Source organism: Python bivittatus, unplaced genomic scaffold (genome assembly GCF_059951505.1).
Source record: "Python bivittatus isolate LINGU-HERP-01145 unplaced genomic scaffold, Pbiv_v1 ctg000080_np1212, whole genome shotgun sequence".
Classification (NCBI taxonomy): Eukaryota; Metazoa; Chordata; class Lepidosauria; order Squamata; family Pythonidae; genus Python; species Python bivittatus.
The window spans coordinates 4520272-4545769 of record NW_028277035.1 but is presented as its reverse complement, the minus strand read 5'-3'; the positions used below and the strand labels follow the sequence as shown (position 1 = coordinate 4545769).

Sequence of the window (25498 nt, the reverse complement as noted above, 5' to 3'; positions counted from 1 at the left end):
GCTCTGTCTAACTCAGAATGACAGTGAGGAAAACATTGAGGTCCCATCCCCCAAACCAACAATGTCATTCCATTATTGGTTTTTCAGTCTTTCAGTAGCAGATGTTAAGCCCTGATAGGCATGGGTCTGCCTTGGAGCTCTGGCTTGCAGCAAAAACAATCCAGAACTCACATGAAATAAATAAGCCCTGCAGTGCGGCATCAGTGAATGCTCCTGAGCTTAATGGGGTAGTAGACTTAGGATAAGGCAGCTTCCAATATCCTACTACCTTTCTGCCTTTTTTTAATTGCAACAATGACTCCACAGTATAAGAGCATTGCATGAGATGCAGCAGTATAGCCTCCCCTAACCTGATGCTCTTCAGATCTGCTCCAACCCACTGTGGCCTGACAGTGCTACCTGGGGAAAATGTGTTCAGGGTTATAATTTCAGGGTTACACCTGAACACATTTGGGGCATGTGACTTAGGGAAGGCTACTACAATGAATGACATGCTGTGCTACACCTCTTGGCAAGTATTTTCTTATTCTCTTCCTTTTCATTCCCAGCTTTGCCATATTTTACTGCAGGGTTAGGCAACTGGGTCTTTTCCAGATGTTTGGGACTGCAACTTTCATAAACCTGAGAGAGCCTGACTAATTGCCAGAGATTATGACAGATGTAATTCAAACCAACACCACTGGGGGACACCCCATTGCTTATTCCAGCACTCCTGGAAAGATTAGCTCTTTCCAAAGAGATAGCCAAACATTTTGAAGATATACCCATTTTTTTTAAAAAACACACAAACTGTTTCATGACTTTCCTGCTTTAATTTGAACTTATTTTCCTCATAAAAAATAATGTTCCAGGAAGATGAGATCCTAAAGTGGTGTTTTGCTTTCTGAAAGGTTTCAGCTGGTTCTTCTAAGCTCCTTCAGGGGTGCCACATGATTTTGGATGTGCTAGAAGACTAGTCTTAAAGGAACCCTAAAAGAGTCATTCACCCTTGATTGGCAGACAAACCAACCAATGAGTCTCACTGGCATCCAAGCGTGTTTGCAAGTCTCCAAAAATATGCTCCTTCTTGGAATTGTCTTGAGTTCTGAAACCTTCTTGACTATTGCAGAACAGTTTATGAAAAAAACAAAACAAAGTCACTCAGTACATGTGATATGTTACCACACACATGCTCAGTGAAGTCACAAACAGTCCCTGCAGAGTGCCACTTGTCCTTTCTGGTAGTCACGGCATGGGCAGAGGCGCTGGTACTTGGTATTGCATCCAGCACAGCTGAATAACAGAGGATCCTTCTGGAGGTAGCACTCCCGGATGTTTTCAGCCACAGCTGGATACAGGTGATTCATCTCAGATTCTGTGCTATCACAAACAATGTTGAGCCTAGAAAATGGAGGAAATCTATAGTAAGAGCTTTGTGATGGTAAAGTTTGGCATGGCTCTTGAGATGTGACCTCCGTGGAAGCAGTATTAAGGACCATTTAGCACTTTATGCAGCAGTAAACACAGGGTTGTCAGTGCAATTGCAGGCAAAGAACAGGAACAATATTGTCTCTCTGGCAAGCAAATCTGTGTGATGCAGATTGTTTTAAGGGGTTATAATTTTTATACTTGTAGACATTTCCTGAGGGCCAAATCATACGTTGTTAGTAAATCCATGAGTGGATAGATTCTTTTAAAAACTTTACAGAGATCATGGAAACTCCAGATTTGATCTGAACAGTCAGAGGTGTATTTAATCATCTCTCCCTGCTGTTTTTGTAATCAGTATCACTGGCATTTACACATATGCACAACCCATACTACTCTTAGCCCACCAGAGAAAGCAGTTACATACAAGGCCTAATTTTATTTTCAATAGGGATAATTAGGAACAGAAGAGTTGCATGGAGTGAAAGGGTTAAACTCTCTTTTACATTTGGTGAAATGTAGAATGTCTCTCAGAAGTCCTTTGAAGAAATAACTTCTGTGAAAATGCATATCCAGTGCTTCATGTAGTATGGCTGTGTATCGAAGGTGATTTAGAAGTGCTTTGGACTTTACACAAACAGGAGCAGTCTCTGTTATTCACTAAAGCAGCCTTTCAGGTTTCTGTGCAAGTGTCACATTAATCTGAATTCACTCCTTAAAGCAACAGCCTCTTTTTTTCAGGCTCCTGTGGAAGCTTGAAAAAAAGGTCTGTTTTAATGAGTAGTAGAAAGATGCCACATTCAAGCATGGTCAGAAGCAGTTCTTCTGAATCATTTTCAAAGTGTGCTGAGCCCTACAGTGTGTGTGTCTGAAAACTTGTACTGTATGATCTAGGATTTGATTCAGAGAGGAACTAAGTTATAGGCAAGCCTAGAGAAAACATCTCAATGTTCAATAGCCTTCATGGCCTTGGTGTTTTAGATTATAGCCTGTTATAGCAAGAGCAACACTATTCCTCACTATTCTAAAAGGCATATATATTTATAATGATGAGATTATTTTCATCTGCCCTCTGTCCCTACTTGGCACCATCAAGATATGCTGGAGCATATTGCTTGGGGATGATGGTCATCCATCCATCTGATGGGCATCACATTGGAGAAGTACATGATATAATTGTATTTATGTTATTTTTCTGAAATGTTTTTTGGTCTTAGACAGAATTTGCCTTTAACTGTAAGATCGTATGTCAAGTTGTCTCCAGATCTGTTTGTTAAACATCTCATGGCTAACTAGTAGTGAAATGACACATAAATTTCCAGGCTGGCAGCTCAAATGCTCTTGATCTAACTTATACATGCTTACTCCACACTCCTCCAATGTGAGGCCCTCCAGATGTGCTTGATTTCAACTCCCATCAGCCCAGCTTGCATTCTGGATGGAAAGCAAGATTGCAAGTATCTGAAAGGCACTTGTTGGAAAAATCTAGGTTAAGGTAACATTTGATTGATGATGTCAGCAACCATAAAGAGGTCAATGCAATGAATGTTCCCCAGAAACTGTACTTTACATCATAGTGGGTGCTTTTTAAAATAGTGATTGGTTTTTTTAAAAAAACATTTCCATTCACTCTATATTTCTGAGTCTGAACAGCTTTTAAACATGCATTCCTGGTCCATGTTCTTCCCAATCACAATCATAATAACCCTATCAGAATTATTAAAATTCTGTAAGCATCCTTTTTTTCCCCTTCTTCCTGATTCCTGGGGACACCCTAGGAATCCATAACATAGAAAAAGATTCTAGCTGACTACACTATTAGCATCACATTAATAATAAGCAGAAAGGGGTGAATGAAGGCACAAGGAAAGCAGTGTTTTGAAAAAGCTATCAACATTTTATATGTTTATTACATTTGTAACCCATCTTTCATTCAGGAATTTCAGGCAACATACAGTCCTCTCCCTCCTCCTATTTTTCTGTATAGCAACAACAGCACAGGCTGAGAGAGAGAGAGAAAGAGTAACTGGCCCAAAGTCCCCCAGTGAGCTTCTATGGCTAAGGGTGGACCAGAACCAGAGTCTATCTGCCCTAGTCCAACATCTTAACCTCTCACCACGCTGGCTGTCTAATAGCAACACTTGGTGTTTTCTCTCTAGATGCAACTCACTTCAGTGAAAGTTTGTTGCTGTTGTTTAGTCGTTAAGTCATGTCCGACTCTTCGTGACCCCATGAACCATATCGCACCAAGCCTTCCTGTCCTTCACTGCCTCCCTGAGTTTGCTCAGTTTCATGCTCATTGCTTCAGTGATGCTATCTAACCATCTCATCCTCTGCCGTCCCCTTCTCCTTTTGCCTTCAGTCTTTCCCAGCATCAGGGTCTTTTCCAAAGAGTCCTCTCTTCGCATTAGGTAACCAAAGTATCTGAGCTTGAGCTTCATTATTGATCCTTCCAATGAGCAATCAGTGAAAGTTACAAAGTAATATATCCTTGGGTGGCAATCTGGAACCATCCAGTTATTTTAAACTACATCATCCACAACTATTTGCCATTGACCTCGTTGACAGGGGTTGATGGGAGCTGAAGTTCAGAATAACTGAAAGGTCCCATGTTACAACCTCTGCTATAGCTTTTACTTTCCTTGGTACGCAGTAAATGGCCTGCCATCTCTTTAATAAACTATGATTTGAACTAGTGATTCTGAACTAGCAATTTCTCCAAAATGGTTGAATTTTAAGAAGCTAAAGGAGCTTAGCAAGTAGAATCTGAGCTCTGGCTCTTATTTATCATATAAAAATGTCACTTGGACTCAAATTGCCTGCTTGGCCGCCGTGACAAAAATGATAATGCACCCATTTTAATTGTCCAGAGCTATGTATGGAGCTGGGTGGCAGATTTATGTTCTATTAAAATGTCAGTGCCTGTGTGTTCCAAATGCACGCTCACAGACAGAGGGATAAAAAGGGAAGGGGGATGAGAAGAGAATAATGGTGTCTCAAAAATCCAGCATCTTTTCAGCTGCATAAAGCTATTCATACTCAATACAACTGGAAGGTCTGTCCAAATATTTTTTTGTCTGCTGCACTGTGTACAAAGGACACTAAACAAATGTCAGAGAGACATCTGTGAAAAAAACCCTTTTAAAACAGGAGGGCAGGAAATAAATAGCTAAAGTCTCTGGACTATGTGAGAGGCTTCAGGCTTGTGAGATCTACTCTGTGTTCTACTGGGCTACAAGCTCTGAGTCAGATGCCGCTAGAAGTAGATGCACATGGCTCTAACATAGAATGAAGGGATGAGATGCCTCTTCGCTGTTACTTACATGGGTACTAGAAGTACTCCATGTACTTCTGGTACCCAGAAGTACCAGAAGTACATGGAGCATCTGGAGTACCAGAATTGAGCAGAACTCATGGTTCTTCCACACAGAACTTATCCCTGGTTGCCACAATAGTTTTTCATTCCAGCAACCTAATTTGAGAAAGGGGAATCATTTTGTTGGAGCTTTTAGTAAATAATGTGGCACCAAAAATGTACATTTCCTACAAATCACTGAAAGATACACAAGTTGATTTAAAACTAACTCCTGCCTATCCTTAAGTTATTTGTGCCTGGAGAGCAAAACAGCTTTTGAATTAGGGCTGATATGGAGAATGCTGTTTTCCAGCTGTGGCTGAACTACAATTCCCAACAGCACCAATCAGCATGTCCAAACACTGAGAGATGCTGAGAGCTGTAGTTTTGCCATAATTCAAAGATTACTGGTTCTTCATTCCTGAAACTTATTCATTCATTCATTCATTCATTCATTCATTCATTCATTCATTCATTCATTCTTATTTGTGTATGTGTTTGATTTTATTGTATTTTCACTGTATTTTTATACTGTTTTTATTGTATTTTAATTAATATTTATTTGTTGCTTTATTGTGAACTGCCCAGAGTCACTTCTTCGTGAGATGGGTGGTATCTAAATTTGAAATATCAATCAATCAATCAATCAATCAATCAATCAATCAACAGGGACTGATGCCTCCTACCTAGAGTAGTCTTCCCCAATCTTGGGCTCCCTAGAAATTTTGGGACAGTCAATATTGATAGCTGCAGAATTCTGGGAGTAGTAATTACAAAAGATCTGGGGGGAAAATTTGGGGGAGGATGGCCAAGAACTTTATGGAGTGCCTGTTTCTTGGCATTGTCAACTAATCATGGCAGAGTAATTAAAATGCTAACATTTGATTCATATTCAACAGATTCCCCGCCTCCGTCCCCCCAGTAGAATTTCTACAACTCCCTGTGAAACAAAGCCATCTGCAAAGTTCAGATTCAGGCATTAAAGTGCAAGTTTTGGAACAATTATTTGAAACTGTGAAAAGCTTAGCATGCCATCCTTCTGAGATTTGCTCTAAGACTCTATTTGGGAAACAAAACATTTATTTTCAATATTTTCTTGCCTAAATGTCAAAACTCAGTATCAATTCAGATAATGATAATAAGGTGAACTTTACCACTTCTCCCTGCAACTTCAAAGTATAAATGCCTGCACTGGAATTTTACACCTTTAATGTTCCATAAAGAGGAAGAGAACTTCCTGGGGGGATAAGGGAAGGACACAAGAAAGCAAGCCAACTTACTGCTGGAACACTTCTTTTTTGTTGAGGAACTTGAAAAACTCAGGCTCACAGACTAAATTGTGCCGCTGACAAGTTCTGGTGCACGCTTGGCCAATCTCCGATATCCACACCTGCATAGACTTGACTGGGGGCCAGGCTGGAGGATTGTTGCTGCTTACATTATGAGACCATACCAGGACAGTCGAATTGGGTTGTAGGCTGAAAGGGCTGAGAGAGCTTTGCATAGTCGGGCTGTTGGACTTGTCTGGCAGAGCAGCAGTAGCACAGAAATCCTACCGGATTGGGGGGAAAAAGAGTTTGTTACCCAGACATTTCAAAGGACAGTCCTGCAGATATGTAACCTGACCTATCCAATGAAGCAATTTTCCCTAATCTGGTGCTTTCCAGATATTTTTGGATTATAGCTCCCATAATTACTAGCCAGTATTGCCTGAGAATCCTGGGAACTGTAATCCCAACACATTGGGAAGATTCCAGATTATACCAGAGCCAAATTTGAATACCTATAATTCCCCCCCCCCACACACACACATATTCTCTTAAGTCTGCAACTAAATTCATACTCCATGGTTTTAATAACACTTTCTCCCCCACCCCCTGGCTTTTTAAAAAAATTGCTTTGGTTATCAACTTGCCAGGTGGAAAGTTCTGGAGACCTCAAAAGCTTACACATTGTTTTGTGACCTTGAATTGGCCTAATAAAGGTACGACTATACAATTGCATGGAAAAGTTTAGCCTCTCCCCTATTCAATTGTATGCTGCAATGAATCCCTAAGTGAACAGAAGCTGACACAACCTCTACATCGTACAAGTTAAATGCAACCTCTTTCTTCGAATTTGAATGCATACTTACTATTTATGTATTGTTGTTTAGAGATTCCAAATAAGAAAACAGTAAATATGGCAAGCGTGGACATTTGAACATTCTTCCCATTGATTCAGTGCTCCTTTTTTCCTCCTGAAAAGTGATTAACTGAACCCTATAATTAGCCAGAAGATGATTCTACAGGTGAACAAATACTCAGGCTCTTCTAATCTCTCAGTTTGTGACCGTTGTTCTACCTACTTTCAGCAATGATGAGCTCCTCTAACCAGGAGCATTTGAAAATGAAGGTAAGTCACTCTTACAAAGAGTGAAGGGGAAGACTGTTTAAAAAAATTAAATGCCTCCAGCTAGTAATTTCTACTGTGAAAAATATTGTTAAGAAATGGAAGTTACATACTGTAACTGTTAAAGTCAAGCAAGATCTGGAAGACCAAGAAAACAATCTTTACTAGAACTGTCTTAAAGCTGGTCAGATCTGCAGAAGAAAACCCACAGGTCACTGCAAATAAAGCCAAAAAGTTTAGCTGATGCTGGAGTGGTTGTCTGCTGGTCCACAGAATGGCACTGGTTATACAAAGGTGATTTTCATGGGAGACTAATCAGAAGGAAACTTTTTCTGCAACTACTCATCATCTAGTATACAAAAGAAAATCTTGATAAAATACTTTAGAAAAAAAGTACTTTGGACCGATGAAACAAAAGTTAAGCAGTTGGGCCACAACCACACAAGATACATTTGGAGAAAAAGGGTGAAGCATTTGAACAAAACTCCTAGACAACTGTTAAGCACAGGCATGAAGGTGAAAAGAAATTAGATATTTCAGCAAGACAATGAACTAAACATCCAAATCAATCATGAGGTACCTTCAAGAAAGAAAATAAATGTTTGGAATGGCCTTCACAGTTCCACCAGACTTGAGTCTTATTGAAAATCTGTGGGAGATCTCAAGACTTTTAGCTGGCTACAGGAAATTGTGGAAGCTGTTATTTTTGCCAAAGGAAGTGTTAACAAAGTGCTGAATGAAAGGGTATCCAGACTTCTGCACCTGCCATATCCTCTGTTTTCTTATTTTGTATCTGTAAATGACTGCACATAAATAGTAAGTACACATTCAAATTTGCAGAAAGACGTCATGGTTAAATTGTTCCATGTAGCAGTACTGCCTCTGTTCCCTGAGGAGTCACTGAAGCATACAATTTGATCAGAGATGCCTAAGTTTTTGCCTGCACCTGCAATAGAGCCAATTTCTTATGGCCAACATGACTATCTTTGCTTTTACACAAAAGTATGTCTCATTAAATTCAATTAAACCTATTCCTTAATAAAGCAGTCCTATCCATCTCCTCTCAGAGGTAAGCCCCACGGAGTTCATAGGTATTACCATAGAAATACAAATAGGTATAGAAATACAACTCTGTGAAATGGAGCTTATTCCCACGTACTAGAAACTTCGTGTGCTTATTCACCACTTAAGAGGCGAAGGACTGAATTCCAGGACGACTGGCAGTGTTTTTTTAATAGATTGGTATCAACCTTGTGATGTTATGGATATTTGGGGGCATTTCTTTAAGCAATCTTTAGTTATATCTAAAACTGAAGTAATTCAAAACTGTGGATCTAAGTTACCTTGCCAGGTCTATTTATCCTCTACTGATGTTGTTGGTGTGCTTTCCCGATTAGATTTTTCCCTTCTTGAGGTGCAAAACACTTTTCCATAGTACAGTATTGACATAGTCAAGGAATAAGGGAGAAAAAATTACACTCTGCTTTCTCTGCACAAAAGGGGCTAGGTTATACCCTCAGTTTTTATTCCAACAATAATCACAACATTATTTCCAGCATTAAAAATGGAATAGTGTGCTGAAACTCTCTATGATATCAAAGCATATCATTTTGCCAATTAGCAAACAGAAAAAAAAAAGGTTGAAAATAGTAACTGTCATTACTGTGGATAGAGGGAACCCAATTATACAGGAATAGATGAAACATGTTTCTGAAGAAAAAGCTCCAGAGAAAATGTATGTTTAAAACAGCATTTTCCCATTTTGATTGCTCAAAGTTTGCTGGACTACAGCTTCCAACATGGCCAAGAATTGGCAGGAAATTCTGGGGAAAGGAGCTCAATTCTACTGATCATTCAGAAAGCCAAAATATCTCATGTGGGGATTTCTTCTGGAGTCCTTCTCCATATTTTCATTTTTCCACATATAGAGCCTCAAAAGAAGGGAAGAAAAACTCCCCTTTCACTGTAGCCCTCTAATAGAGAAGTGCTTTGCTTTTTATTATCATTAATATTTAGAATTTAGAATTATTTGTATTGTCTCCAAAGGTACTAGGGGCATGGCCAATGATGTCAGGATATTGCTGGAGTATACAAGGCCAGAGTTTTCAACCCATCTATTGAAAGATAGTTCCTTGGTTCTCTCTTAAAAACTTTGGCTCCCCCAGACAAAATAGGGCTCAGAATTTGGCCTTGCCCACTTTGCTACATCTAATTTAGATGTTAGTAAATATTTAAGCCAGCTGATGGCTGTGTCAGATGAGGAGGTGGGAGTTCTAATCCAGCACAGTGGGAAGAACTAGGATGGTGAGAGAGTTATTTTATACTACATAAACAAAATTAATGGTTCCAGGATCATTCCCCTCATGCTGGGCTGAGTCAAAAAAGACTGCAGAACAAGGTGAAGATAAGCTACCTGGTTCTGAATGTAGGCATGAATTCGCTCTAGCATTCCTTCGGATGTGTATTCATAGGGCAGGTAAGGGTCAACCTGGAGGAATGGAGAGGAGCAAGAGATGTAGGCATGAATGAGTTAGAGGAGAACAGATTATCTCCACTTTCTCTCAAAAAGTTATGAAAAATGTGGTATTATATCATCACAATGTCTAACTTTCCATGTGAAGAAAATGTGCAAATAGGCATATTTGACTGTGTTTACAATCTTTACTGTAAATATTTATATCTTACCTTTTTTCATACTTAAAAGTGAAAATATCATCCTCATCCTCATCTACATACTATAGCCTTTAAACAGGTTTTGGCCATGGCATATAAAAACTATCCAGTCTATAATGTAAAGCCCCTTAGCCTAATTATATATTTTGGTCAGTAATTAGACTGGATTGCCTTTTAATGCAACTCTTAGAATTTCAGCAAGTGAACCGCGATTCCTGTTCATTTCATGAACACACATTGTCCAAGCAAATGCTCTCTGACATAGACAACTGGCACTCAGAGTGGGCAGTAGGAGCTAATTGCACAAACAACAAAAGTGTAACCTCCATTGCCTGGAGCCACCACCTAGTTCTCATGCAGGTTTAGAACTTTTAACCAGAACTACAAAGGCAGCTTTGCACTTCAGAGATTTTCAGAAATCTGATGAAATTACTGTATTGATCAAACCTGGGATTTTGCACTTACATGTGACCATCTACTGAGATACAAATAAAAATGCAAAGATTTGTCAGATCAATTCACTAATACGTTCTGATCAAAACCATTGAAGCCAGCTGTGTATTAGACTCCTAGCACATTCTGCTGGGCCCGAAATATGTAGACTATTCTGTTTCAAGTTTACATCTTAGCAAGCCTTGGCACACATTCTCCCCCCCCGCGCGCGCACACACACACACACACACACACACACACACCTCCTCCTCCTCCTCCTCCTCCTCAGAAATGCTGGCAAACCTCCTGCTGGATCTGTCAAATACACTCATGATGGCCATGACAGCAGATGCTTGCATCCAACTGCTACCAGCAAACAATTGGATGAAGTGTCTCCTTGTATGGCAAGCAGGCCAACAGCAAACAGATTCATTAGGATCAGTGGTTCTAATGAGCCTTTGTTAGCTCTTTCTCTTTTCCCTTTATTAAAAAAAAGGAAATAAAGATCAAAGCTGATAAAAATGTGCCAGCAAAAAAATCAAAATAAATGTAAGTAATTAAAATGCATGGCATTCTTTCTTCTTCTATCCAAGGCCTGCTAAATGCTTTAGCTAGGCCTGTACTTCTAAATCATAGCATTCTAGCTATGAAGCCCTCAGCCCTAGTGGAATCTGAGTCCTTAAATAGCTTATCGGTGAGGAATGACAACAGGATGGATTCTCTCTGTCAAGATCTCTGATCTCAAAGCTTCTTGACACTCTCCACCTATTGCTTCTCATTTTACTCTCAGAATATAAATTTTGAACAGGTCCTTCTGGGGAGTCCTCCAATCCTGACTAAGCATTTAATAACTGTTGATTTCTCCACTGATTCAGATTTGAGAGCAGACAAGCCCTTGAAAGGCTCAGCACATTGTCCTGAGAGTAAGGCCTGTTCAAAGAGCTTTTGAGAAGAGGCTGCCAAAAGAAAGGTCCTCAGGACTCCCATTTACAAGCCTCTGTTCAGATGTTCTGTCTTTCCCATTTTAATTGATTTTCTCTTTTGATAAGAAAGAAGAGCAAAACAAAAACAAAAAACAAAACAATGGGAAAACATGGGAGGGTTTCAGATGGACACCTCCTTTCTCATGAAATTCAAGGAATGAAGCAGAGTGATTACTGATTAAGGATCTTGCCTGGAAGCAACCAGAGTAAATCAAGCCTATCAGCCTATAGAAGAATTGTACCTTCAGGTTAAGTGGAACATTCTACATTTGGAAACAAGATGCTGAATCCTGATGCTCAGGAATACTTCCATACAACCATCATTTCAACTCATAAACCAATTGTCAGAATTCTGCAATTTATATACACCACCAGGAGGCAGTATATGACCAATTTCATCCTATCAATCTATTCAACCCATTTCATTTGTCCCCTATATTGGGACTCATCAGATATGCATAGGCATCTTTTCTGTAGGATTCAAACCCTCTACCAGGAAATGAATTCATGGACCATTGTACTTAAGATGACTACATTCAGTACATTAGCTTTAGGAGCTATTTAGGTCCTGGTTCTCAGTGGGGTTGCAAGAAGGAATATATAAATCTATCAGAATAGTATATAGAGTGCCCCTTCTCTTAAGCTTTCGGGTTGGGGAGTTACATTATAATGTAGCATGATGTGATGGAATGGAATGATGAAGGCCAGACTCAGGGAGAAAAACATTTTCTTTCATCTCCTGAGGCGTGAGGGAAAGATAAGAGGATGAGACTGGCACCTCCCTGAGGAATTCACAATGTTGTGGCTGGCATTACTTGGGAGTTGGGGTTTCAGTCTGGGAAGATTCTTGCTAGAGGTTGTAGCTAATAAACATTGCTGGACTGAATTTACATGGTCTCTTGGAGTTCCTTGGGCTAGGCCTGACATCAATCAAAGAAAACATTTTTCTCCCTGAGTCTAGCCTTCATCATCCCATTCCATCACACATGACGTACTATAATATCTGTATTTCTCTGAAAGTGTAGAGGGAATAGGGAATGGCCTTGAAGGACAGGAAGAAGAGCCGCTACCAAGACAATGATCAGATAAGCAGTGCTTGAGCCCAGACCAAGAAAATAACTTGAGAAAACATCTCAGACAAGCCCCTCCCTAATTCACAGGAAGATAAAGTGAGAGGGGGAAGTACTGTACACTCAAACTTCCAAGATTCTGTTGCTATAGCTGTTACAATAAAAGTAGTCCTGGACTATATCACATTGGTTTCTCAGTCTGGTCTACTCTCTAGGGCTGTCAGAAAGCTTAAGGGAAGATACATTATATAGACCATTCAGACCACATAACCAAGGTGACAGGGGCTTCCTCCAAATGGCCAGATAGGGAATACAAAAATGGACATGCTGATCAGTGGATCTCCAAACCTTCCTGTGCTGCTACTGTAATGGTATGTGGGAATGACCTTGGGAGATGGGAGAAGACATGCTGCCTAGGGAACAATCAGATAAGAGAGGACATAGCCCACAGCTGCATAATGGAGAGAGAAAGAAACTCAGAAAGGAACCTCCCTAACTTCTCAGGCTGTAAAAGAGATGGAGATTTGTATTGTCAGACTTGCAAGACTGATGTCAGCCTTCCCAGGTAGATCAGACAAGAAACACGCCAGATGAGATAATTCTACTTTATTGTAAGGCTACATTAACAGAATCTTACAAGCCTGATAATACAAATCTCCTGCTGTCTCTTTTACAACCTGAAAAGTTACGGAGGTTCCTTTCTGAGTTTCTTTCTCTACAGTGCGGGCTATGTCATCTCTTATGTGATCGTTCACTAGGCAGCATCTCTTCCCCCGTCTCCCAAGGTCATTCCCACATACCATTACATCTACTAAGCCAGAAACAAATTAGCTCAGCTACCCAAGGCAGAAGCCAATGTAGGAACAGAGAAGCACAACATTGACTCAGGAGGGACACCAAAGCCATTTAGGTTGTCCTCTTAGCTGCTATTCTTAGAGGTCCTACTTGAACTTGGGAGGGAGTTCAAGTAGTACAGTTCAAGTCCTACTTGAACATGAGAGGGAAGTCAGTGGGTAGAACATTCATGAAAGGCCTCCTTTCTTTTTGGACACAGTAAGGGCATTGTCAAACCCTGAAACAACCAGGATAGTATTTCAATTCAGTCCTGAAATTTAATATAGGCAGGCAGCAGTCTTTGCAGCATCTGGGCAGATGGCTTAAAGATGGAATAAACCTCTCCCCTCCTGCTACAGAAAGTAACCCAAGAAAGAGAACAGTAATTTCCATGTTTTACTGGCAATTGTTCCTTTCCCCATCCACCATCATTCTATTTTTTTCTTTTTCTTGTCTAGCATGTTGAAAAGGGAGGAGGGAAGCACTGAGCAGTCTCAGTGGATATTTCACATTTTCAGTTTAAGTTTTATTGCACCAGAACATCAAACTGTATGTAAAAGAGGTCCCTGCCACAGAGAAAGATTAGCATTTAAATGGAGGTCTAAAGGTAGAGAAGGAGAGGGAGACACGAGCGTTACAGCATTAAGGGACTCAAACACTGGCTGGCATCCTGCCAGCCTCCAGTATTGTGAATGCTAAACATTGTGGATACTTGAACCTGCTTTGTTTGCCCAGATTCTCACCCTAACCACACCATAGGGCAGCCTTTGTGGCCTCTACTTAGGAAACGAGAGACAGACAGACTCCCTCCCCCTGCTCCTTCCCTCAAGCCAAGCTCAGTTCCTGGGGGCGAAGTGCTTTGCCGTTGCTCCAGTTCATCCTCCGATCCTGAAATGTCTTAGTGGGATGGGAGTGCTTGGCTCTTTCCAGGTTGGCTTGGTGGTGCCACCTGCTCTTTCACACCTTGCTTTCCTTGACACAATCCGGCCTTCTTCCATGGGGGGACGGGAGGGGAAGAGATTGGGCTTGCTTTCTAAAAGGCCCAAAGAGCCCTTCTATAACTTTTTAAAAGAGAAGCAGTCGTGTCGGGCTCTTTGAAGAGCATCGTTTTCTGTCCCAGGCCTTCCTGGATTCCAGGCAATATTGCGATTTGTAAGTTATAGATTAGTGTGAAATGTGACTCCAGCCAGTTGTAGCCATTCAACAAACCCAGCTTAAACAAATGATGATTAGGGTAGTGTGTGATCCTAGCCACTGGCATCCCTGCACGCTTACTATTCTTTCATAGAAACCAATGGGGCATCAAGGTGCTTTCCTGTGGTTGGGCCTTGCCTATCGCTTCAGTAAGAGGGATCAAAGTAATGACTTGGAGTCCCAGCATTAGTGAAAAGAAGAAACTCTTCTGGTTATGGAAAGGTCAAGATCTAGTGGAGGGCGTGGCCAGATTCTCACTACGTCTCCCTTCCTCTGGCAGACATCAATTCCAGGTCTAGAGCAGGAGTAGCCAAACCTTGGGGCTAATGGGGAGATTTGAAACCTTGGGCATGTGTCATGGACACACTCACAGAATGGACAATGTGGCAGGTGGCTTGCCTATTGACATTGATATTGTGATGAGTGTGGCCATTCGAAAAGCATTCCTTTTGATAAGAGGCAAAGGGGGAGGGTGATCACTGCCATTCCTCTCTACCATCCCAGCTTACCTTTATCATGTTTTCTGGATAAACGGACATTCTTCTAAAACAAACATAAATAGGCTGTAGCCACCTGCCAGTTTAATTTCCTAAGAATGCTGCTGGAATTTTCTTCTGCAGCCAAACTATTTCCTGTTTTTTAAAATTAAAGATAAAGTGAAGTGGAGCGCTCAAGAAGGTGCCTACTAGTACCAGGCTGTGTCCTTTTCTTCTGAACTGTCCTCTAGCTGTCAAGGTCAGATTTTCAGGTTCTGGGGCAGTAAAAAACTGGTGAAAGTGTCTCCTCCTCTCTTCTGTCAAAGGGAGTGTTGTGAGCCAAACTCTACTCAGGAGGTGCTTCTGCCAGTGATCGTTCAGACAAGTCTTGCAAGTATATTGAAAAATCACTTGGAAATGAAACAATGGCAATTTCTTAAGAAGGCCAAAGATTAACTCTGGCAATTATGCTGCAAAGTAGCTTGAGTATGCTAAATAAACAAATTAGCATAGTCCTTACACATTTGTACAAATTATATCGCTGGTTGGGATCATTATAGACAAGAAGAAAGAACTGTAATGGCACTTCAGTCCATTTCAAGTGGAATTCCAACCAATGATCTCCCACTCCTCCAGTTTCTGAAATTTTAGAAGATTTTTTTCCAGAAAAGTAGAAATTTGCTTTTTCAGAAAAAGCTGACTATTTCAAGATAGTGAACTCCATTTCCCAAAAGTAACATTTACAATTGTATAAAAGGATATTTGCACTGATGCTTGCATTTACAGTATGTGCAAGGAATAAACTACAGCCAGTATTTAGATTACTATCAGTCCTACACCTCAGAAGGTGACAGCACGTAGTCAGTCTAGACTGGACTAAGAATGAACACACGTGCACAAACACACACCCTAAGATTATATATAGAATCCATCCATCCATCTCCTGGACGAAGGCAATGGGAAACTACTTCTGCCAAGATAACTCCATAGATGAAGTCACCGGGAGTCAAGCTTGATTCAGGGATGTCTTTCACCTTTTTGCTAGCTCTGTACCTCCATAAAGTGATGGTCTTCCTAGTGCTTGGACAGTGGCAGTAAATGGGCCCTAAGCCAAGACAGTCTTCTGATTTATGACCTATTTTCAGTCCATTGGTCTAGCTATATATTCAGTGGAGAGAATTATTTCTTCTCTTCTGATGAATGAGTCAAACTGAAACTCCAAAGGCTGGGAGAGATAACTCTTAGCAACCTTTTGCCATAAATATCTCAGCGGAGAGTTCAGCAAGGCTGGAAATTGTACCCATTATATCTAATTACAGGTGCAAATGGTAATAAGTTTTGACATAACGACAGCAGTTGATACTGCCTATGAATTATTGAACTTGCCCCAGTTTGATTGGGTTACTTTCAGACAGCAATTGCAGGAGGTGTCTATGGAGCTCTTAAAGGGCCTGGCTGGTCATAACCCAGATCCCTCCAAATGGAGAACTCTGCATTGTGCTTGACTTTCACTTACAGAACTAACTTTTCTATGACCTATTTGTCATAATTCAAATCCAGAAGCAATAAAAAAGTGGGAGGAGAAAATTCTGCTTCTGGGACATTGGTGTCCCAGAACAACACTACTTTTCACCCATTTCAAGCCATTTTAATCATCTGGTTTCTTTTCTGATATCGGGCCTGAAGAAGATCAGAGAAGGGAGACTGAAGGGCAGACTGCAAGTAGCTGAAGGGTCATGGAGGGCAGATGTCACCCTCGATTATTACCTGATGTAAACTAGTTTTAGCATAAAATACATTGAAATTCAACATATTTGTATAAACATAGTGACAAGGACACCAGAATGAGAAAAGATTAAATAAATCAGGGGACCATTAACAACAAAGAGGGCAGTAAGCACTAATGTTCTCAATGTATTACAAGTCCTGATTTTACTAAGTTTATACTCAGAATAGAACACAAGCAATAATCCCCCCCCCCCACACCCATACTTCACATAAAAATTCGCAACAAATCTGTTTGATGAGAAGACTTCAGAAATTATGATGGTTACCCAATGGCTTTCCCAGATGAGTGGGAATTTGCACTCCAGTCTACTTGGTCAAAGACATACAGTACATCCTCCCTCCCCCTCCCTCCCTCCCTCCCTCCCTTCCTTCCTTCCTTCCTTCCTTCCTTCCTTCCTTCCTTCCTTCCTTCCTTCCTTCCTTCCTTCCTTCCTTCCTTCCTTCCCTTTCACTCTCTTTCTTTCATTCATTCTAAACCTACCTCATTTCAGAGGTTCTAGTCAGGCTTTATCTTACTATTAATGGTCATGCTGATTTGGAATTATGGATGTTGTGCTCCAACAATTGGACATGCTAGATTCAAGAAGGATGATTTATTACACATTTGGAGCTTTTCCCCACTGATGACTGAAAGTACTATTCACCCATCATCGAGTCACCAGAAAAATATACTGGTGTGAAATATGCTGCTCCCATTGCCAATTCCTCTCTTGCTTCTCTTGCTTCTGTTCTGACTCACAGTCAAATGGTGCTGTTTTGATTATGGGTTCCAAACATGTGATAAGCAAAGTGATTAGCTGAGCCCTCTGGTTTTCCTGTCCTCCCTTTTCAGAGTGTCACCATCCACTGTGAAAAACGTCCACCAATCACAACTGTACAGCAGGAACAGGGCAGGCCTGGCTCTGGGACTCATCTCTAGGTGGCTTCCTGTGCTCCTTTCCTTACATCCTGTTCTGTCATAACCTGTGCTGAATAAAATTAGCAAATGCAGATTGTAACCACAAAGGGATATAAGTCACATGCAGCACTTTTAGTTGGGGTTATCTCCTCTATCTTTCCTTTCTTTATGTAGGTGACAAATGCCAACTTCCAGATCCCTCTGTCATCTCTTTGGGAGGCAGTGGGGCAATGTGTAGGGAGGTTGCAGATATAATTCTACTGTTGTGTTCTAGCCTACTAAACCACCAAGGCCCAGAGAATTAAATCCCTTGCAGTACTGCCAGCTGAACAGATGAGCAATTTTTGCATAATTCTGGACACCGGCATGCTATATCCAGCTCTTTAGAGAAACAAAACCAGAATGGCAATGGGCGAGTCTGATCAGGGACCTGCATCAGCCCAAAATGGCAAATAAGAACCCTGTTCCAGAATGACCTGTTATGAATTGCTGAACGCACTTTTCTGTCTGCTGCACATTTCATTCATTGAATTTACAATAGTGTATGCATACACAGGTTAATCACCTGTTAAAAAGACCTTCATAAAAAGCAAAGTTGGGGAAATGGCTTATTAAGAACAAGTATTGGAAAATTACAGAAACAAAGATTCCATGAAGACAATAAGGTTCAAGGGGTGCAACACCATTACCCAGGACATATTAATTTTAGAAAATAATTTAGCTTGGTTGGCTCTACAAGAAGGGTGAAAATGAACTATTGTATCAAGATATATTATAACTCAATTTCCTAAACTTGGGAAACTTTATCAAAGCCTTTTAGCCAAATCCATCAAAATAATTGGTCTTAAGCAAAACAAATGTCCATATATATCAGGCTCTTAGCCAAATCTGGGAACCTGCCACTTTATCATGTTTCCTTGCATGTGTTTTATACAGGTAGTCCTCGTTCAGTGACCACAATTGGGGCCAGCTGTTTGCATTTTAAGAAACCTCCCAAGGGTGCCATTTGAAGCTTCTCCTTGTATGAAAATAGTGACTTCACAAAGCTGATTTTTGTTAGGCCAGTAGCATTAGGTTTTACAGACTTTGTGGCTGTTGTTGGATCCTGGTAGCTAATGCAGGGAAACAGTACTTTAACACCAGTAGAGCCAAGAATGACTTAAACTGGTTTCACTCATGCACTCAAGATAAGATGAAGTCAGGAAAAATGCTGTTGCCAAGAAATATTTGTGCAGTGATTAAATCCATATGGAGTAAGGTCCAATACAAGCATTCCACTTTAAGTTAAATTTATCTGGAGAAAAAAAAAACATATACTATATTCTAATCTGGATACTTGAGTTGTACATAGATCATTTGAATGTGTTTCTGGTGATTATCATATATGCACCACCTGCACTTCATAACCATGCTCTTTTGTTCATGGAAATGACTCCACTCAACAAGGTTTGCAGAATCCAGAAGTGTTGTCAAAATGGCAAAAAACACATTGTGATATCATCATGCAAGCTCTGTCCCTTATGTACATGCATGCAGAAATTAGGAACTATAGAGAAAATGGGCTGTATAGTCTTAAAGAAAGCCTGTCCTTTTCTAAAGTGGATATTCCATTTAGCAGATGAGATTATAAGCCCACTGGAAGAGCTTATAAGATTTTATCTACCTCTTTAGTCACCTCTTTATTTGTTTATTTGTTTTAGAAACAATTAAAAACAACCTTAGAAAACATTGATAAAAAACCATGCATAAAAATGTATGGAAAAAGATATACAAGGGTTGAATGAAAAGCAATGTTTCCAATGTTAGATGTCACCAATAGATGGCAGTATTGACATCCTGGAAGCTCTCACATGTTCTTTAACAGCTATTCTTTCACTTCAGTTGGCAGGAAATTGTTGTGAGAAAAAATTGTGTTGCTATTGTTTGTGAAAAGGAAGGCTACAGTTAGTACTCTTCCATGCACTTCAAGCAATGTGCCATGATTGAATTTTTGACTGGCAAAGGAGTTCCTCCAACTGAAATTCACTGCCAGATGCAGGTGGTTTATGGTTATGACTGTGTTAACATGAATACTGTATATTGCTGGCCCCAAAAATGTAAAGATGGAAGAGCTGATTTGTGTGATCCAGAACAAAGGGGATAACTTGCGGCAGCAATCAATGAGTTTCACAGGAGAGAGGTTGATGAACTGATTAAGAACAATTGGTGGATCACTCAAGTAGGAACTGCTGTCAAGTTTGGCATTTCATAGGAGCATATGGATCATATTAATGATGTTCTTCAATATCAGAAGGTTTGTGCAAGATGGGTTCTTCACATGCTGATGGCAGAGATGAAAGTTTCAAGAGTTGAAATTTGCCAGCAATCATTGTCACATGGTGAGAATAAATGCGAGGAATTTCTTCATAGCATCATGACAGCTGACAAAACATAGGCTCATCATTATGATCCAGAAATGAAGCATCGGTCCATAGAATATCACAAAACATAATCCTCAGGGAAAAAAAAATCAAAACCCAGGCTTCAGCAGAAATATTTGCAGTTAGAATATTTGGGAACACAGCATTACTCCTCAAACATGACACTATTATCAACTCAGAGCACTGTGTTGCAACCTTCAAAACTTTGAAACAACAATTAAGCTGAATTCAGAAGTACAAGAAGGAAATTACACTATAATGTAACAGTGCTAGATTTCACACTTTATGAGACACCCAAGAGACAATTGTGAAGTTGGATCTCACCATCTTAACCTTTCCACCATACAGTCCAGACTTGCTGCCATGTGACTTCCACCTTTTCCCAAAATTGAAGGAATACCTTTGGGGGCATCTGTTTGACTCAGATAAAGAGGTAGAAGGGATTGTCAGGACCTGGTTGAAGAGGCAAAGTGTGAAGTTCTTTTGTGACAGCTTTAAGAAGCTAGTCCATCACTGGCAGAATTGGGTAGTGAATGGTGGCGATTTTGTGGAAAAGTAAAAACAGGTAACAAAAGAGCTCATTTCAAGGACTATTTTCCCATTTCATTTATTAAACTATCCCCATTTAACTAAAATTATGGAGGTGGAAACATTACTTTTCATCTTAAGAGCAGCCCATTCATCCTGTGGTACTGTAAGACAACAGGTAGCTTGAAGGTGAGCTTTGTAGAAACTGGAAGGGAGCAAAATTCTTTAAAAATACCGATAATGAAATGTTGATAATGAACACAGCCATACCAGGACATAATTTCACTGCAAGAGATATCCTTTCACATTGCATAACAAGAAGCTTCCTTTCAGTAAATGGAACAGTTCCTTCTAGATTACAGATAAAGACTGGACAGCAGCAAAAGCATGGTTGAAAAAACAACTTAGGCTACAACCTCGCTTATTTTAGAGCAGTGTTTTTCAAACTTGGCAACTTTAAGATGTGTGAACTTCAACTCCCAGAATTCCCCAGCCAGAATGGGAATTGAAGTCCACACATGGGACTCTGGGAGTTGAAGTGCACACATTTTAAAGTTGCCAAGTTTGAAAAACACTGTTTTGGAGGAAACTTACAGAATCCAACAGGGTTTATTTTCAAGTCAGTATAGGCTTGCAATGCAGTGTAATCTCCTCAACCAGATCTTGGAAGCAGATCTCCCTTATCTCCCCTCCTAGTTTCTAGTTAATTCATCACTTATTTGTTACTGAAGGGGCTCTGGGCATTGGACTTACATAGCCACCATACTAATATAGCCCAGTAAATATATTGTCTAAAAAACTGGAGTCTCCATTCAAACAATGGGGAACAAGCAAACACACTCATACTGTAATCCAGAAATACATACCAAAACAGGATTTCTCCACAGGAAATAGCTCTGAAAAGAATAATGAATTATCCTCAAACAAAATTGTGGGGGAGAGGAAAAGAGGAAGGAAGGAAGGAAGGAAGGAAGGAAGGAAGGAAGGAAGGAAGGAAGGAAGGAAGGAAGGAAGGAAGGAAGGAAGGAAGGCAGGCAGGCAGGCAGGCAGGCCGGCTGGCCAACCCAAATGTTATCAGCCAAATAAATAGAAAATAATGCAATTGTCTAACAGTGTGTAGCAGCCTGGGGAATGTTTTAACCAGCTATTTTCGTGCTGATGCTTAATATGCTGCTTTCCCAAGCATAGCCTGAAATACATAATTTTCCATTATATTCCTGTAAGTTTGACTTTAATATAATGAAGCCTTCTCCCTTCACTACACCAGAATATTGACTGCATTAAATTGCTTATGTAAGAACCATTTTTAAAAATGTAAAAGTTCAAGTTCAAGTAAAGGACCTCAAAGGAAAGCCATACCATCTCTATGGATCACCTTTAACCCCTCCATAACAGCTGCAATTCATCTCCGGGACAATACCTCTGATATCACCTTTCTCAGAGGACTGTAATTTGTCTTTTTGTCTCACTTGCTCTCAGGGTGTCATACAACTGCCCTGTACTCACCTCTCCTCCTGGTATGAATGTTGTGTGTCATGTGAAAAATGACAAGCTCCTAGTGTAATTATCTTGGGGAAGAATAACTTAGCTTTGATAGCACAACCAAATACACACACTCAAAAACTAGCACAGTCCAGCTTTTTCTCTGTAGGAGAAGAATTATGGCCATCCAGTCATGTAGCACTGAACCACCTGTTTGGGCTGCTGCCTAGGATGATTTCAAAAGGGAGAAGATCTGTCAAGTTTACAGCAGAAAATACATGGCTAGCACACAATGTATCAGAAGCACACAGGGCACCATACATGACGCAGTTCTGCTAAGGAACCCAAGGCAGAAGTTCACATGTGTTTTATTCCAAGCCAAGGAGTGGTAGGTTTCCATACACAGAAAAGCTCATGCCTTAATGTTTTCCAGACCTTGGATGTGTTCCTTAAACAGCTTTTTAAATTATCTCAAAACAAAACTCTAAAGCACATGCTTTGTGTTTCCCCTATACCTTTCCAATGATCCAAAAGAGACTATGGGAGGCAAATAAATGTGTGAGCGTGGGATTTTCAGTCCACATTGAAAGGAACCCTAAGAAAAAACCATCCACTCGCACCTCATCTATTTAAGGCAAAAATATATAACCTGAAGCATCAGAGCTGTATACATCCCTCCTGATGTCAGGGTGGTACCCAAAAAGTGCTGCTGAATTGTAATTGTTGAATGTGATTGAAGTAGAGAATTAAATACACAGAGAATAATCATATGAGCTGTAGTACTATATTTACATCTAATTTAATTTTTGCCCTGGTCTGCCCCATCTATTTCCTTTTCCTGGCCCCATTCACTTTTTGGAGTTCAGCCTCCAGAGTGTCCTTCAAAGACCAAGTGTAACTGTTGGCCCAAAAGAGGTGTCCTGGCCCTCATCAAAGAAGAAGAGAGACTGAGGAGCTCTAAAACAAGGGGGTCCTCAAAAGTATCTGTGTCTCTAGGCCAGAGGTGCACAGCTTTCATAGAAGGGAGAGTCCTAACAGACACTGAATGGCATGTTGAAGGTTGCCCACTGTAAAGGAGGCAGGATGAGGGGCAGAGCATTAGTGGTTCAGGGATTTGTGATTTAGCAGGAAGAAAAAAGAGGTTGCCACACAGGGCAATGGTGCAGAAAAGCAGCAATGGCAGGGTGAAACTAAGAGTAGAGAAGGAGGAGTGGAGACTCAAGCAAGTGGATTAGTGCTGCTGAAATTCAGTGGCAGAATTGTGGGGGAGGGATTTGGAGAACTGTATGTGAACCCCGGATGGCCACAACTATCCCCTAGAGCAATACAAATTCAAGAAATTATTATAGCATAATTAAATATTGTACTTTAATATTAGGAAAGTATTACTTCCCTGAGACTGTGGTGGAAATCATTAGACTGAAAGAAGACTGTGAGACTAATGATACCTCACTATGTTATACCTTTAGCTAAAACAAGCAATTCCCAATATAACTTCCCAACAAATGGTCTGGACAATGATCCGTATCTTTATAAGCAAAGAAAATGTGGCGGTTTTAAATAGGCATTACAATTGTATTATTCACATTATTCAGAAATGCCAGTGATTCTCCTTCTAGTTAGATGTGCATATGAGCATGGTGGAGGGGGAAGAATCTCCAGCATAGAACAAGCAAGCTGAGAACATCAAGTTTCTAGCAATCACCAGTCTGTGTATTCAGAAGTAAGCCTCACGAAGTTCAGTGTGGCTTATCCTAGACAAATGCCTATATTGCTGCGTACTAAGCCATTCTGCCTCTCTGCACTGGAATTTGTTTTTAATTTTCTGTTATAAGAAAGCAAAGTTTAAAAGACAAACTTTGGGGAAATCCAGCAACACAACCCTAATAATAAGGCCTTTAAGATACTTTGGTATTTAAGCCTTATTGGCTTGATAGCATTTCTAATATTCTGCATTAAAAAAAAAGAAAACCAATGACATAGCTCTTTCTATTTTGTAGCTATGTTCTAGAGCATATTTTTAAAAGCAAGTCCAGTTTTTACAGGATTTGTCTAAGAAGATATATGTTCCAGTATGGAACTCTGGATGATGGGAAGTGACTGGAAAGAAGTGCTCTCAGGTTTACTGGAAATGCCAGTTGCTGAGCCATCAGGTTTTGTTTTGTTTTTAATTATTATTTTAAAACTAAGGTTGGAACCAAGCCCTGTTTCTGCCAACAGGTTCAGGGGCTACAACCTATTACTGCAAATGTTTCTGGTAAAACTCTACCAGTGTGGTTAGAATGTCTCTTAAGGAGAGTTCTTAGGCTCTGGACAGCTTCCAAGCTGTTGAGTTGTTTTCGGTCTGGAAATAACCAAGATTTCTAAGAAATGCAAGCTCTTTGTCTGATAGTAAGATGATCTAATGCTGCTTCTTGAATTTTCTTAATTGAAAAAGTCAATATATATTTTTCTTCTGTAATTTTCTGCTGTCTGAGAATCTGTCTATGGATAGTGTCACTTCAGAGAGGCCATGATAGTATCTTCTAGTGTCACTCAGCCATCTCGGACATTATATAAAGCTTGTCCTCATTAGTGCTATATTGGCACAATGATGATTGGATGATTCTAGAGCAGTGTGTTTTCCAACCTCAGCAAATTCCAAATAAGTGGACTTCAACTCCCAGAATTGTAAAGAAGTTGCCAAGGGATGGAAAACTGCTCTAGAGGACTCTGTGAAGCCAGATTCCCACTTGCACTTAATCAGACTACACGCATGTTCTGGAGACATTTTTTCTCTGTCATATCCCCATGATGGTACTTTTATCTCATCTCCAGTCTTAAGTTTTGGTATTTATATATTCCAAAATATCCTTATTCTGACACAGTCCCAAAGCAGCCTCTAGCTGTATAAAATCTATTATGCTTTGTCACCTTCAGAAGACAGGTGACTCGCAGTGTCTGGCAATAGAGTCAGGATAAGGATCAACAAGGGGAATGGCCAGTTTCATGGCTGTGTAGTTTCCTCCTGACTAAAGATGTGAAGAGCGCTATAATTTAATAATGGGGATCCAGCTTAAGTGATTGGTAGGAACCTACCCAAGTGAGTGAGGATGAGGCGCAACCTAGGTCTGCCTATTGCTTATGGTTTGGTTGAGAAGAGGGTGGAAGATGTGGTACCAGATCACGCATGGAATCCTGGATAAGACCATTATTATACAATTGCCTGCCCCCATTTGTGGAACAATATAGGAGGTCCAGGTGATTGCTTTCCATTACTGATAGTCTTATTTTGCTTTCCCTGTGCTGCTGCTACTTCTTTTTTTCCTTATCACACAAAATCTGATAAGGTAGAAAAGATGAATACCTGCACAATGCCTTTTGATTGGTAACTGCAGGAGCCTTCAGTCTGGTTGTGCAAAGTAACAATGATATTTCTATATATCTAGTTGCTGTTTCTTCTGGGCCTGCCTAGAGCCCATTACAGATAATGGGCAACAACAGTCTTGCATATAAAGTCCTAAACTCAGTTCAAGTAAGGTGGTCAGATTGAAAAAAACAAACAGACAAACTTCTGCCCCTTGACTA

The 25498-nt window shown here is 40.3% G+C and overlaps 1 protein-coding gene across 1 annotated transcript in view; it reads right to left on the bottom strand.

Moving 5' to 3' along the window:
- Positions 1–880: 880 nt before the first annotated feature.
- Positions 881–25498, bottom strand: part of MGAT5B (alpha-1,6-mannosylglycoprotein 6-beta-N-acetylglucosaminyltransferase B) — a 222826-nt gene continuing 198208 nt past the window's right edge. The window contains exons 16-18 of the mRNA XM_088134743.1: positions 9567–9641; positions 6043–6314; positions 881–1380 (exon numbers count right to left, since the gene is read on the bottom strand). Coding sequence (XP_087990869.1) covers positions 1182–1380; positions 6043–6314; positions 9567–9641 — 546 coding nt within the window. The 3' untranslated portion in view covers positions 881–1181. The remainder of the gene's footprint in view (positions 1381–6042; positions 6315–9566; positions 9642–25498) is intronic.